At 36.2% G+C, this 17500-nt stretch overlaps 1 protein-coding gene across 3 annotated transcripts in view; it reads right to left on the bottom strand.

The window, feature by feature from the left end:
• LOC144980993 (peripheral plasma membrane protein CASK-like) overlaps positions 1-17500 on the bottom strand; it is a 463618-nt gene that overhangs the window by 380599 nt on the left and 65519 nt on the right. The window contains exon 2 of one of the 3 annotated variants that reach the window (XM_078929037.1): positions 5428-5811. The exons of the other annotated variants lie outside the window; for them this stretch is intronic. Within the exon in view, the coding sequence (XP_078785163.1) occupies positions 5428-5573 (146 nt within the window). The 5' untranslated portion in view covers positions 5574-5811. The remainder of the gene's footprint in view (positions 1-5427; positions 5812-17500) is intronic. 3 annotated transcript variants of the gene reach the window in all.

The raw sequence follows: 17500 nt of genomic DNA, 5'->3' as shown, positions 1-17500 counted from the left end.
GCAAGATGCCAACGGACTGCATCCCGAGAAAAGCAGTACGCTGGATTCCACAAGGAAAAATGATTCGAGGTAGAAGGAAACCCGGAGAAGTACAGAGAGACCTAAAGCCCAATGCCTCGGCCTGCAGACCACAATCCATTCACCGAAAGACCGACATTATTGGCAATCGCATGCTGTTGTCTCTACCACCCCACGGCGCTGAGAGGATGAATTGAGTGAGTATATGCTGAAAATGGAATTCCTATTCAATAATATAAGACTTGAGCTTTTATTGGGGAGAATTGATATAGCAACTCTAAGTGATATGAACAAAAACTTCAAGACATTAACACCACTGAATCTATTTGAACGCAATGAGTTTAGAACAATGACCTCTCAATATGCTCAAAACGGTCCTTGGTCGACAGCAAAACGTAACATGTAGGACAAAATGTGACGCTGGTAAGGCGCTTTTACATTCTTTTTTTTTTTAGATAGAGATAGCATTGTTGCCAACCGCCAGCCATATAGTCTTTTTACACCTGAGTATGTTGACAATGTGAGTAAAGAATATTTGCCAAGGATTATATAATGCGCCCCGGGAGAGGGATTCAAACCATAAACCTACATGCTAGAAGCCAAATGTCAAACCTCATGAAATGCACAAACGATACCAGCGTTTACCCACTGGGCCACCATGCTATTCCTGCCCTAGAGGTGTCGCAGCCAATCAATAACGGTTATAAACACAACCCCACCATTAGTCTGGGAAAAGCTCGGGGACTTGGAGGCAATCAGTTGACTAGTTTGTTTCACCGGCCATAAATTATTCACGACAGATTCCACCCTTTTTAAAGACTGATTTCAAAAATAAAAGAAACCCAAGTCACGTCAAGCCAAGGGAAATATGAAGAAATAACATTGATATAATATACATATTTAAAGGGTGCGTTACCACCATGCTCAATGGCCTTCATTTATACCTATGGCAGGTAGCAAGAGACCACATTTCCATTTCACATGGCATATAGGACTATACGTCACTGTACAAAATCTTTTACAGCACCGGTCACTGTCGACAGCGGCTCATTCACATTTGAATAAAGTGAGTTATATTATAATTCAATTTCATGAATGAAAATGTTCATGTTCATTTCTTTGAGCTAACAATAGTCAAATGGAATGAAAGCTTCAATTTAATTAACAAAGACAGATAATGTGGACGTTTCGGGTTTCCCCTTCGCTTTCAAACATCAGAGAAAGGCAGATCTGCCTGTTGGTCGACGTCGTTGGTCGACGCCCAGAAGCTAGTTCACCATACATGATGTCGTTGGGTATGCGCCCATCGTCCATCCCGTGTACGTACCAACGTGGCCAAGCCATTGCAAACCAAACGCCGCTGGCAGAAGGAGTTCGATCGTTCTAGCAATGCGGTGTTGGTGAATCTGCCTTGTCCTGCCACTTGATGCCGAGAATTCGTCGTAGACAGCGAATGTGGAAGTTTATCAATAAACTGACCTGTGACCTATTGCAACTATCAGTAATTTGTCTTTTGACCTATTGGATGATAGAAGCGACTTGTCTCGTGACCTATTATTGGCGACTACCACTAACCAGTAAAGGAATGCTACTAGTGACACATGGAAGACTAAAGTTAAAAATAGTATGCCTCATAACCTGTGACCTAAAGGATTGCCATTACATTATACATAACTGCCTGGTTCTATGGCTAATGAGGCGTAGTTGGCCTAATTATATCTAATCGATTTGTCAACTTTGTTTTGTTTTTTTCAATGTCTTTATTTTTATTGTTTCTTTATTTAATTTCAAAACTTTTTTTCCATTTGATATGATGTATCTGCCATCGATTTTATGGATAAAGGTTATTCAAACATACCAACTGATTGACGGGAAAACGTTTATGTTATTCTTTTACACAAAACAACAGAAGACGCGCATGAATATATCTATTGACTAACATTTGGTTGAAAAATGAAGTGTTATGGCGGATTTAGCGATATACATAAATGAGTTCTTATATATATATATATGTGTGTGTGTGTGTGTGTGTGTGTGTTTGTGTGTGTGTGTGTGTGTGTTGGTGACACAAAATATAAGGCTTTGACAATAATTCGGACAAAGTAAACACTTGACATCGGCGCCATAAACGTGTGTTACAAAACTTTAAACTTGAGCTTTTGTATAGCGCATATATCCTTTAAATATTCTCAATGCGCTTTACGGATATTCTAAAACACAATACTTAACAACAAGGAAGAGACATGATCAAATCACAACCTGCCTCGATATCCGTATTATTAAAGTAATAAGTAAGCTTCAATTTAGTATACGAAAACAGATCAATTAAAACACGAAACATCCATATGATCTGTTTTCGTATATTAAATTGAAGCTTAGCCATTCAATTTCACATTGTTAGTTATATCTTCGAGCTTCGAGCAGCAGCATTTACATTACCCAGTATTGTTAAAGAGACAACAATAATGGTCTGATAGGACGCCCAATTAGTAATACCCACTTGATATTTTCTTTAAAAGCCACCAGTTTGTGGGAGAGTGGTTTGAAAAAAAAAAGAAAAATACAACTCTCCATAGATTCGAATACGGTTCATATGCATTTATATAAGTCAAATTATTTGTGCCGTGAGCATTTCTAGGGGCCTCTTATATTGTCAATATTAACAACTAGGGGCCTCTTATATTGTCAATATTAACTAGGGGCCTCTTATATTGTCAATATTAACAACTAGGGGCCTCTTATATTGTCAATATTAACAACTAGGGGCCTCTTATATTGTCAATATTAACAACTAGGGGCCTCTTATACTGTCAATATTAACAACTAGGGGCCTCTTATATTGTCAATATTAACAACTAGGGGCTTCTTATATTGTCAATATTAACAACTAGGGGCCTCTTATATTGTCAATATTAACAACTAGGGGCCTCTTATATTGTCAATATTAACAACTAGGGGCCTCTTATATTGTCAATATTAACAACTAGGGGCCTCTTATATTGTCAATATTAACAACTTGGGGCCTCTTATATTGTCAATATTAACAACTAGGGGCCTCTTATATTGTCAATATTAACAACTTGGGCCTCTTATATTGTCAATATTAACAACTAGGGGCCTCTTATATTGTCAATATTAACAACTAGGGGCCTCTTATATTGTCAATATAAACAACTAGGGGCCTCTTATATTGTCAATATTAACAACTAGGGGCCTCTTATATTGTCAATATTAACAACTTGGGGCCTCTTATATTGTCAATGTTAACAACTAGGGGCCTCTTATATTGTCAATATTAACAACTAGGGGCCTCTTATATTGTCAATATTAACAACTAGGGGCCTCTTATATTGTCAATATTAACAACTAGGGGCTCTTATATTGTCAATATTAACAACTAGGGGCCTCTTATATTGTCAATATTAACAACTCGGGCCTCTTATATTGTCAATATTAACAACTAGGGGCCTCTTATATTGTTAATATTAACAACTAGGGGCCTCTTATATTGTCAATATTAACAACTAGGGGCCTCTTATATTGTCAATATTAACAACTAGGGGCCTCTTATATTGTCCATATTAACAACTAGGGGCCTCTTATATTGTCCATATTAACAACTAGGGGCCTCTTATATTGTCAATATCAACAAACAAAACAAAACAAAGAGAGTAGCCAAATAAAAATGTTATGATGAACATTTCATTTTCATAATATACAAGTAATGTTCACCAATGATAGGAAAGGCAAAATGGATAGATATCAAGTGTGAGTACATGCGTAGCTGTAATCGTCTGCAGGTTTCCTGCTATAATATGTTTATCTAAGTTTCCAGATTTCCTTGAGGGTATTCAGGAAAGGTCGCGAATTGGAAGAGTTGCCAACCCAAAATAAAAAAGTAAACCAGGATTTGCCCATTTAACCAGGTAGTGGCTAAGTCCCAGGTTTGAGAGGTTTTTTATTGTTGTTTGTTTTGTTGTTTTGTTTGTTTGTTTTGGTTGTTTTTTCTGTTTTTGGGGGGCGGGTGGTTTACTTATTGTTGTTTTGTTTATTTTTTGTTTTGTTTTGTCCCAATAACTGATATGGTAGTGACACTTTATCGCCATAAGATGTCTCACATTACCTGTATATCACTAAATCATCAAGGAATTAAATCATTGGAACGAATTGGATATCAAAAGTCATGACAGGATCATTAAAGACTTTTGAAAAGAAAATACAATCGGAGAAAAATGGGAGTTGGCAGCTCTGAAATTGTAACCGACAAAGACATTCGATGTTGCGTCGTAGACATTCGATTTTGCGTCGTGTTTAGTCGATATGAATAACAATGTGAAATTGAATGTAAGCTTCAAGTTCATACTCGAAACATAAAATGGACGTTTCGGGTTTCCCTTTTAATTCCTGCTTCCTTACAAAGGAACATACTATTCCTGCCCATCAATGTGTTTGTTTATTCAGCTTAACGACGCCACTACCACATTATCTCATTCTCGTCTGTTGTGTTTCGTTCATTCTGTTTTGTTGATAAAGGGGAAACCAGAAACGTCCACTTTATCTGTTTTCGTATATTAAATTGAAGCTTACATTCAATTTCACATTGTTAGTTATTTCTTCGAGCTTCGAGCAGCCACATTTACATTAGCCGATATGACGTGTTATGTCTTTCGTTTTCTTTTTTACTCAATGAATTTTACCAAAATAAAATGTATTTATTAGTTTCCAGTTTTGTAGATCATTTTACAAACTTGAAAAATCAACACATTAGTCCATTTATATGCTAGATTTTTCTTATTGATTGTCATTTAAGTGGCTAAAAACAGTGGGTTTTCATATTATTCTTTTAGTTCAACCAGGATAAATGTCTTGATGATAATGACGATGATGATGATGACGACGACGACAACGATTATTATTACTATTATTATTATTATTATTATTATTATTATTATTATTATTATTATTATTATATTATTATTATTATTATCATTATTATTATTATTATTATTATTATTATTATTATTATTATTATTATTATATCATTATTATTAATATTATTATCATTATTATTGTTTATTATTATTATAATTATCATCATTATTATTATTATCATCATCATCATCATCATCATCATTATTATCATTATTATTATTATTATATTATTATTATTATTATTATTATTATTATTATTATTATTATTATTATTATTATTAATATTATTATTATTATTATTATTATTATTATTATTATTATTATTATTATTATTATTATTATTATTATTATTATTATTATTATTATTACGACTGCAGTGTTTAACATGAAAACTGTGACAATAATTGTGATAACAATGGTACACAATACAAAGAATAAAAGAAAAAAACAGCCGTGTTGGGTTAGTACAGTACCTACCCCAAACAATAATGCAGAGCCTCGGAGCAAGGACATGGAGGTGGTCTCCACTGTACCTGCCTCCTTTCCCACAATTCCTCCTCACACTCCTGACGTCCCGGGTTGCCCATGGTTTGAGTCCAAACAGTGTCATGACGGCAAACCATGTATAGACATTATTCCTAACACTGCAGCCCTATATTATTTTCCATTATTTCCAAATCCAGCAACGCATCAGAAAACCATGCGTTTCTTAACATTGTCCAAAATCGAAGCGTTCCTTTCTGATACACACACAACTATTCAGTATCATTACACATAATGTCCAGATTATATCGTTAAATACAAAATCATATTTCCAAAGAAAGCGAAGACGATATTCCACGAATTAAAAATGGTTTAATCCTGTGAAATAATTGACCAATGAATTACAGTCCACAATATTTTCAAATTATCATAATATAATATTATGGAGTGTCTACTCTTATCCATGACACGGGAAGGGTCTACTGGTTACCACCCATGAACACGAATAACATTATTGGAATAACAGTACATATGTTTTCAACATTGTATCAGTATAATTGCGTGTTTGAGTGTGTGTGTGTGTGTGTGTGTGTGTGTGTGCGCGCGCCCGCACGCGCGTGTTCGTGTATATGCATATCAATACATCGTATTGTGTATATTGCTTTTATATATTCAAAGACAGATTAAATTTTAAAATATAAAATTCTAATTTTCCATCAAGAAAGAGAGAAGAAAAAAAACCCAAAGCGCATCACAATGATGCTGCCGTCCCGAATCAGATTAAACTTTGGTAAATAACTCTTCATGACGGGTTTTACTTTTAAAAGAAATGTCCCGATTATGATCTGGATAAGTGATTAATTGACACAAGAAATGTCCCGATTATGATCTGGATAAATGATTAATTGACAGAAGAAACGTCCCGATTATGATCTGGATAAGTGATTAATTGACACAAGAAATGTCCCGATTATGATCTGGATAAGTGATTAATTGACACAAGAAATGTCCCGATTATGATCTGGATAAGTGATTAATTGACACAAGAAATGTCCCGATTATGATCTGGATAAGTGATTAATTGACACAAGAAATGTCCCGATTATGATCTGGATAAATGATTAATTGACAGAAGAAATGTCCCGATTATGATCTGGATAAGTGATTAATTGACACAAGAAATGTCCCGATTATGATCTGGATAAGTGATTAATTGACACAAGAAATGTCCCGATTATGATCTGGATAAGTGATTAATTGACACAAGAAATGTCCCGATTATGATCTGGATAAGTGATTAATTGACACAAGAAATGTCCCGATTATGATCTGGATAAGTGATTAATTGAAACACGAAATGATCGACGAACGTGGATACTATGACGCGCACTCTACCTACCTTTAAATAGCATTTCGTTTGTATTCCAATGCGTATTTTTGACTTATTAACATAAAATTTTTGAACACACCACGTGCCTGTTTAGTTGCAAAAACAAAGCAAAAAAAATTTATCAACGAAAATATTCTATTATTTAAATCATAATTTCATTAGTGCAAAATAATATGCCCACGAACACCTTTACAATATTTATAACTATTTCAAAACGTTATAGAATTTTCAATGTCTTGGAAAATATCCTTTAATGAACGTTCTTTGTTTTAGGTTGACGTGGTGTAACGTCCATTAGTATAAGATTATTCTCTATTGAATCTCAATCGACATTTGATTGTCTGCTCATCGTGAATGGCAGACAGAACCTGTAACAATAAATTGTTGGTACCACTCTATCCTTTACATCTTTATTTGTTTTTCACATCATTGAGTTGAAAGTGCGTTTGAACCATGACCTCAGAGACCTCATAATTGGTTCAAGCCAAAACTTAAAGCATTTGGTATGTTTCTTTTTCCTTGAGCAAGACTATAAAACCGAAATTTAGACATGTCTGGTTGACTCGTGTTAACATATATGTAGTAACCTACCGCCTCAATTCCGTATCATGTCGGGTTAGACAAGAAACTCTGAATGATTTAATTTTAACTTTAAAAAAAAATTAGAATTACAAAATTTGAGACCCGAATAGATTAATTAATAACATTCATACTGCTCAATGGAACGGTCAATTAAAAAATAAAATGACATATTTTGGACCTTAAGGTCAATTTTCAGTCTCCAGTTCACCGAATAGAGGCGGTAGGTCACACATTGATTTTGTTTGATGGATAATCTGTATCGCATCTAAGTACGCCAAGGTGTCAGAAACTGACAATCTCGTGAGAAAGGGCTATATTGCATCTTTTATTAATACATCGCACACATTCCCACCACACGTAAACGACGAAAGAATTCATTATAGATCCCTTATCCTTTCCCAATCCACGAGCTTATCCATGTAATAATTGTAGTGGCTTTTCGAGATCAACCGAAAGCGCTGTACATAATCCATCCAATAATCCAATCATAAAATGATGAAGAATGATAAATACAACCAAGTAAACTCGTCCTTCAATTTTCGATCGGTTTAAATGACTCTCATCTTGGCAAAAACTCTCAAACCTTGAACTTTATAATTTTACTGTTAAATAGAAATAGAAGTTGGTTCGGTTATCTGTCGCACTTTCTTCGACAAGAGATGGTTTTCACCTTAAGTAAACTCTGCGTATTCTGACCAAAAAAAACCCAATAAAACAACAAACTTTTACTTCATACTTCGACCTATTGAAATAGCCCCCCCCCCCCCCCATCTCTCTCTCTCTCTCTCTCTCTCTCTCTCTCTTTCTCTCTTCTCTCCTCCCCCCCCCCCCCCCCCCTCTCTCTCTCTCTCTCTCTCTCTCTCTCTCTCTCTCTCTCCGTCTATGAAACTTCAGCTCACGAGATGTGCCGGTAAAAATTCACCAAACGGGAAAACAAAAACCCCCCAAATACCGTAGAATTGCTACGTAGCAGTATATTATTTAATTGAAAGAAAGCTATTTTATACATCACCTCTCGCCTCGCCTACATTTTAAAATTTGAAAAGACCCAAAACGTGAACCCCCACCCCTTAAATGGATTGGTCAGATTGCAAGCCTACCCCCCCCCCCACCTCACCTCCCACCCCCTCCTTTTCCATTACTACTCACCCCCTTCTATTTGATTCACTACACTGGAGTAGTTTTTGTATTCACGTGATTGCACCAATTATATTACATACCGAATCCGGTTTTATTTACAAACAAAATTGAAAAGTGTAAACGAGTTAATGGGAAAACTCATAAGTTTCCGACGAAACATATTCCAGTCCTTCACAACACAGTGGGAAAAACAATCGATCACAGACGCTACAACAAATTATTTAATCCATAATTGTCTTCGTCCAAAGTGGTAATAATGTAGCCAAATATGTAATCAAACTTTTATTTCTTTACATTTCGCACATCCAAGTCGTTATTTGTTCCGATTTATTTTTGTTGCCCCCCCCCCCCCCCTTATCAATCTTTTTATTCTTATCTTTATATATAACCGTGCAGTGTACATGGGTGTGTGTGTGGGGTGGGGGGGGGGGCGGATTATTATAAGAATGCGTGCTTCTATTTTTAAACCATAATTAATTCCAACAGTTGTCTTGCCCTCTTGTTGAAATCCTAACAAGTAAACAATCTGACATTATGTAAATCACCGAAGTCATTTTGACTGCAAACAATGCATACGTTGTTATGTAGTTCAGTACATTTTATTTCTGAACAAACTTAAGAAACGTGAAAAGCATGAGTAAATATCGCTGGTTATCCATAGTCGTGTCAGTAAAAAATAAATATAACTGCTTATAAACATTTATTTCGGTTGGCAGTTGCGGAAGCCGCGTCCAGAAGGGACAAGCCATGATGATTATGACGATGATGATGATGATGATGATGATGATGATGATGATGATGATGATGATGATTGTGATGATGATGATGATGATGATGATGATGATGATGATGATGATGATGATGATTGTGATGATGATGATGATGATGATGATGACGATGAATGATGATAATGATGGTGATGATGATAATGATGATGATGATAATAACGATGATGATGATGATTACGATGATGATGATGATGACGATGATGATGATAATGATGATGATGATGGTGATGATGATGATGATGACGATGAATGATGATGACGATGAATGATGATGATGATGATGATGATGATGATGATGACGATGAATGATGATGATGATGGTGATGATGATAACGATGATGATGATGATAACGATGATGATGATGATGATGATGATGATGATGATGATGATGATGATGATGATGATGATGAAGATAACGATGATGATGAATGTTAACATAACGATAACATAGCAATAACTAGACCGTCGTATGCACACTTATTACCGATTTCCCAATACTCCACAACAAATGATTATTATTTTCTTTGCAAATGATAACAATACGCCGTGAATGATTATCAAAATACTTATTATATATATATTGACATTTATAAAAACAGAAGACAAACTGTAAGCGTATCACACTTGTTGTAATAGAGAATGTTTGGAGATGGTTCACTTGTTCTGATACGTACTAACCCTTTTCACCAACCAAAACTACAATAACTCGATTCGATTCTGATCTCAAGCCAGAGAGCATCGCTACCTCTGCTTTCCATGTGATAATGGTAATATTGAATGAGGATAAGGTAAAATGGAACACCGTCAGTAAATAGTTAAAATATTTTTCACTTAAAATAATGAATGTTAATTAAGCTATCGTCAAAATGGGTTATCGAACTCGTAAGCAGATGAATATTATGAGCACGAATACATTTGAAATCCGATTCGAAAAGTAAACCTCTGACAAGTATAAAAGGACGTGTTGCAATCAAACGATAGATGCCTATACTGTATTATATTATTAATAACAGCCAGATAAAATACGCATCAAGTTTATGAGGATACAAAGTGTCTGAAACGTTTTCATAATCTGGGTAGCCGAGAATTTCAACTGGTATCAATGAAATAAAGAACAACGCAAACGATTGAGAGGCTTCGTATGGGAACAAATCAGACAATGGACGTTTCGGGTACAAACCTTTCGTCAGCACAACAATACACAAATTAACGTGGAAAACAAATAAATTATAATGCAAAATAACTTGTATCATCTGTACTCAATGGTAGTTGCAGTATACAGATGATACAAGTTATTTTGCATTATATTTTATTTGTTTTCCACGTGAATTTGTGTATTGGTGTGCTGACAAAGGGTTTGTAACCCGAAACGTCCATTGTCTGTTTTGTTCCCATACGAAGCCTCTCCATTTTCACTCTTTCGTTAGTATTTTACGATCAACGGCTCAGGCAACCCCTACCATTTTCTACTTTTGAGCAGACTTAACCGCTTTTAATATCACAGAAAGAACTGAGTGTGAGACATGGTTATTTTTTTAAAACAACAACAACAACAACAAAACACCGAGTGTTATTTCCTCTATAAAATTATATGGGACACAATGCAAGTCGATGATCACCAAAAGAAATAGAAAAATAAGTTGTCGTTCGTAGTGCTGAATCAAGGAAACAAATTATGGTCTCGATGGTTGTATTACTGAATAAAACAAAGTTCACTTTCTTTTGGTCGTTGTCGCCTTTTATTATGACGTAAATTAGTGGGTAACATCAGGCTATGCATTTACAAAGGCTACGCCTTAGCACCTTTATAACCGTCTCATTGCGGGCACAAACAGTAAAACGGCGTAACCGCATTCTATCTGCAACTACCAGACACCTGGCACGTGAAAATATCTAATATAATCTAATTCCAACAATGAATTTATCCACGCCTCCTATCTCGCAATATTAAAAGAAAACACAAGGAAACACAACGCAATAATATTGTATCCCGTTGCTCTTATCCCTAGTGAGTGAGTCCCAATAAGACTAACCCGGACTCACTCTCATTGAAAGAATGAATACATCAATGACAACAAAAACACCTGAGGCTGAATGGGAGAACTAATGAATGGGTGAATGCCCGTGTCGTGACGGGTTAGAACGATAACACAAATATCAGGTGACACAGTTCAATACACACCAGTGATAATTTGTACACGCATATTATTATTATTATTTTTATTTTTATTATTTATCGACCTGCCACTCTCATTACACAGAACCATTTCATCTTTCTTTTGTTTTATGATTTAATTGGATTTTTTCTATTGTTTCTTGAGGGGGAAGGGGGGGGGGGGGGGGAAGGAAACCCTCTTTTTTTCAAGCTTTAAAAACTGAGAAAAGATATGGAGACGCTGTGCTAAATACGCGGCTTTGTGGTCTAGTGGTATGACACTCGCTTTCGGATCGGAAGGTCCTGGGTTCGAGCCTCGCGCTCGGCGCATAGTTGAGTACTTGGAAATGGCTCTTTACTCACATTCTCTCACCGTACTCAGGTGTAAAATGAGTACCTGGCCGTTCACAGCGTTGTTTTTGTCCGAAAAATTGTAATATCGCCTAACAGGCGTCATGCCCCGTCCTACATGTTAAATGTTGCTGTTGAACAGAGACCCCTTGTAAAGCGCTTTGAGCACATTTAGTGGATATTGCGCTATATAAAGCTCAGTTTTTAACATACGATTGGTCTTTTAAACACCAAGGACCAACAATTTGAAATAATTGACCACGGGAGCAAAGAGAGACGACAGAGACTATAACTGATTCAAAGATAGACTAAAAACATTTCTTTTCACTCTTTAATTGTGTATGGTAGCGCCTAGAGTCCTGCAATGCCCAATAACAAAATTAGAAGGGGGGTATGAAACGATCTTTGAAGCCGGAGATGACCTGACATCGTGGATCGACAAACATAATCTGGAGGTGTAGCCATACGCTACTACTACTTAGCGCCTAGAGATTGCAGTCTGTGGGGATTGGCGCGTTTTAAATGCCATCCACTGTCATTATTATTATTATTATTATTAAATAAGAACCAATGTCAAACTGACTTCATCATTATATATTATCTTGTGCGGGTTTGCAGTCTACTGTTTGTGTAGTATTGTTACCATCACGTTTTGTTGGTTTTATTTACCATTATTTATTTTATTTTTAAATAAAAATTTTTGCTCTATTCTACTCTCTCCGTGTATTTAGTTATCAAAGTTTGTGAATTATTGTCGAAAGCCTTAAAAGTAAATAATGGAATTGAACTGAATTTTTTTAATATTCGGCTTGTGACTGGATGGTCCTGGGTTCGAGTATCGCTGTGGGTGTCGAGAAACTGAGTCATTGGAAGAAGCTCTTTACTCTCATTTTCTCATCATACTCAATGCAAAATGAGTACCTGGCCGGTAATAGCCTTCACTCTGCCGAATAAAAAAAAAACTAACGCCATAATGCAAGTGTCATGCCCAGTCCTGCATGTTCAGTGTTGCTGTTGGCTTGGGACCCATACATAACCACCTTATGTACAGCTCTTTGAGCATATTTAGAGTAGATTGGGGTATATAAATGCACTTATTAATTGTTGTGTTGTTATTGTTTACTTGTTTTGTTTTTATTTTTCTTTGTACATGCATAAAAGTATTTTATGGGTGGGTGGGTGGGGGGGGGGGGGGGGGGGGGTTATTGCTTTGTTTATGTTGTTTTGTCTTTGTTGGGATTTTGTTCTTTGCTGTGTTGTTTGTTTGTTTTTTGCTTTTGTTTTTGTTTTAATGAGAGTTTTTACTTAGGGGTCATTTAAATCAGTCGATTTTTGAAGGACGAGTTTTCTTGGCAAATTTTTAATACGTTTCTTTCCAGAGTACGAGAGTTCACGAGTTAAAAACCTTGACCCCCGTTGCTAATCTTGTGCCAATAACGCATGGGTTGTCTCTCAGTCTTTTTTATCTCGGGTCTTTTTCGAGAATGACTCTAAAGAAAAAGTTTCGCGTGCGATAAAAATCTGAAATGATGAGTATGGAACAGTGGTGGACATGGAAGTAAGAAAAATATCCCAAAAAATTAATCCCAAAGAATCAGCATGCATCGAATGGGAATCGAACTTCAAACCCTCTGATTACCTGTCAGGCGTGCTACTATTACACCACAGTGGTTACCCGCCAGTTGAGATGATTTAATGATTATATTCTTCATATAGATAGAATGCGCTTGGCCGAGGAGTTCACAACATTGCCATCCGGAAGTATAACGGACCAACACACAAACTCTGTGTAACCATGAACTTTTATAGTCTGGTTAATACAGTGTAGTGAGAACAACTCACAAACGCGGATGGCAAAAACAATAACAAAGGCCTGAGTGACGTCATCTGCATACTATCTATACTTTTATCCTACATCAGCGTCTGCTCCCTAATTTGTTACGAGTACAATAAAGGAAATACCAACAACAACAAAAAAAGTACAGTTTTGACTATACGTTTACTTTAATTCCAGTTTTGTGTACCTATCTGGTACATCATTTATTTTATCCAAATGAGATATGAGTCACATGTGCATATTTATTAAGTAGTTTCAATTAGCCCTATAACCTGTAGCTTTACAATGCTCTGTTTATTTTTTTTTATAAAGGTTTATAGAAACAAAATTCAATTTCTTGAACAGAAGTCGGCTGCCCATTTGGAGCTATTTTTGTAAAGGTCTGAAAAGAGGCAAATGTGACAGTGCTCGCTAGATAAAACACAAGAAAAAATATGCCACGAAACCAGCTTTATCTTCAATACGGATGATAATATTCCCTTCCAATCCTTTTACATGAAATAGTATTGAACATTTGGCAATAAATCAAACATGTTTTCGACTATCACAACTATCGACATCAATCTTATATAGTATTCATATCTTAAAGATTTCATCTCATTGTCGATCAATTTCTTAAAATGGATCTTGTCCAGCGTTTTTTCTTTCCATGTCATATCAAATTTACTAAACGAGCCTTTCTCAACGTCCTCATCAGATAAGAAAGTCTGGTATTTTGGGATGATGTTTTTTCTTCTTGTACTTCTTAGCGGGATGGGGGGGGTTCTTTGTCACATTCACACTTTTGCAAATTTTTATCTGATCAACTCCCAATATATGAAAACAAGACAGGAAGATCAAAAGTGCTGCATTGGCCTAATCATCGGGTATATCTACTAGTAGTTTTTGACTCGTTTTCACGTTACTCGTTTGTTATGCTAACAAGGATACTGTGCCTTCAATTTTTTTCCCTCGTCATTGCATTGCTACTATTCCACGGCGGGCTAGTGGGCGGGGGGGGGGGGGGGGCCCGATAGGTCAATGGGTAGAGCACTCGCTTCACGCGCAAAGCAACAGAGACTAGCAATGAATGGGTAAATGGGTCTTTTAGAAAGCAGTTTGCGATAGACTAGCGTCCTATCCAACTGGTAGCAAGAAAATTGTTATTGTCCGTTTCACGCTATAGAAACCAGGATTTACTTCGCTTCCATAAGCCAATTGTTCTGAAGGGCCACCAGTGATAACGATTTAAGCATAAAAAATCGTGAGAACGAACGATTAACGTTCAACAGCACAGCTTCAAATCTACTGGCAGCGATTTAATCAATATTTGGAAATAATCCAGATATGATACAACTACACCGATGATAATAATAACAATCTTGTTACGTGACTCCGGCATTGAAAAAAAAAATCCTTTAAACAATTTCACACGTGGTTGGGTTGAGGAAAGAATAAGAATATCTTGCTTTATCGATTTGGAATTGATGAATACGAAATCTTATGAAACCCAGTATTTAAAACGTAGTCAGGTATTTTTGCCATCATCATCATCATCATCATCATCATCATCATCATCATCATCATCATCATCATCATCATCATCATCATCATCATCACGTCGTCATCATCATCATCACATAATCATTATCATCATCATCATCATCATCATCATCATCATCATCATCTTCATTATCATCATCACCATCATCATCAACATCATCATCGTTATCATCATCACCATTATCATCATCGTCATCATCATCCTCCTCACCATCATCGTCGTCATTATCGTCATCATCATCACGAACACAACCACCCCCTCAGCCACCATTACGCTCGATCACTAAACAAATGAAAGGACGTTATTTTTATCTCGCTTCAGGCATCTTACTTCTTTCATTTTTATTTTATAAAGACCTTTCGCAGTCGAAAGAACACACAAATTTATTCCTGCACCAAAATTATCATAATAATGTTGCATTAAGCGAATCGTGAAGTATGGCCAGTAGGCCCTTGGTTTGAGCCCCTCTCCTACTGGCTCAAAATTGAGTTCTTTGAAACGGCTCTTTAATTAAATTCATTCTCTTGTATTCGGTCAAATGTAAAATGAAAGCCTGGCCAGTAACGCTTTAGCGATGTCGGAGAAAAACGTATAGATAGTATGCGCTTGGCTAAGAAGCTCATAACATTGCCATCCGGAAGTATAACAGACCAACACACAAAACTGTGTGTATCCATAAACGTTAATAGTCGGGTTAATACAGTTCAGTGAGCATTACTCAAAAACGCGGATGGCAAAAAACAATAACAAAGACCTGAGTGACGTCATCTGCATACTATCTATAAAAAAGCCTATCAGTCGTCATGACTCGCCCTTCATATTATATGTTGCTGTTGGCTTGGAGCCCATTTAATGGAAATTGCGCTATATAAAAGTTCAACCTTTTTATAAGACAAGAAAACGATAACCGATAACCAATAACAGACAGGGTTTCAAGTCTTTATCCATGTCATTTTATCCCGCGGTGAAAACCCGCTGATTTATCTTCATATTAAAAAAAAAGAAAATAGAAAAAAGTCATTTAAAGACAACAAAAAAACATTTCTCCCTAAATTCTTCAATCGATCGCCAATAACGCCCCCCCCCCCCCCCCCCCCCACACACACACACACACACGCACACACATCATGCCCACACCCACACACCCACACACGCACATACTTGAAAGTCGGGCAGTAATCAACAGAAAAATATACTCTTTTATATTAGACGGTCTATCCTCTTTGGTGAAAACTTTAAGCACTACGGACAACATACTCTAAATCTGTAAACACGCCAAAGAATCGATTATATTTCAATATGTTACTACGTGTAAGAGTTTCCATCAATGGTTTTAATATTTTAAACACACTTTATCGTTAAACTCTCTTTCATTACACAACATTCCAAAATATTTGATTTCCTATAATATCATATCATAAATGCCAAACACAAGGGACGTGTTGTTAACCAGTTAACTACCGTACTCTGGAAAAACACGTATTTAAAAATTTGCCCAGTAAACTCTGTACCAAACGACAGAAAAGATTAAAAGAATAAAAAACTGACCCGCTCGGATTGTGTCAGAATGAATTTTAAAAATAGTTTTAAACTGAGCTTTTATATAGCGCAAAATCCACTAAGCGTGCTCAAAGCGCTTTACAAGGGGTCCCTGGCCAACGGCAACATTTAACATGTAGGACGGGACATGACACCCTGTTAGGCGGTATTACAATTTTTTTTCGGACAGAGACAACGCTGTTAACGGTCAGGTACTCATTTTAAATATGAGTACGGTGAGAGAATGTGAGTAAAGAGTTTTTTCCAAGGCGATCGAACTCAGGACCTTCCGATCCGAAAGAGAGTGTCATACCACAAAACCACATAGATGGACTTGAAATCAGAAGAAGTTTAAACTCAAAACATCATAAAAATGAAATCCTCTTATTCTGACTATTTTTAGATTAAACTCTATCTCAGTCATTTATTTCAACTAAAACTGTAGAATTGAGCATTTATAAAATCCTATCCAAAGGTTTGCAAGCAATTGTTATTTTGTTCGTTACATTCAGAAACCGGGATAAACTCCGGCTTCTTGAACCTAATAACTCCGAAGGTCGACTTGTTCAAAATATCAATACCTCGTATTTCACACCGAATCATTCATTAAAATACATTCGCCTCGTGTCGGATGATCTGTAACAATCCCAACCCTCACAATATTCCAAATGTTCAATATGCGTAAGGTATCATCGAGGGGGGGGGGGGGGTGAACTTATTGTCAAAGGTATTTCGCCTACA

Source organism: Berghia stephanieae, chromosome 10, assembly GCF_034508935.2.
Source record: "Berghia stephanieae isolate SIO BIC M18660-M18661 chromosome 10, UCSD_Bste_1.3, whole genome shotgun sequence".
In the NCBI taxonomy this organism is placed as follows: Eukaryota; Metazoa; Mollusca; class Gastropoda; order Nudibranchia; family Aeolidiidae; genus Berghia; species Berghia stephanieae.
This window is presented reverse-complemented; position numbering and strand designations above follow the sequence as displayed.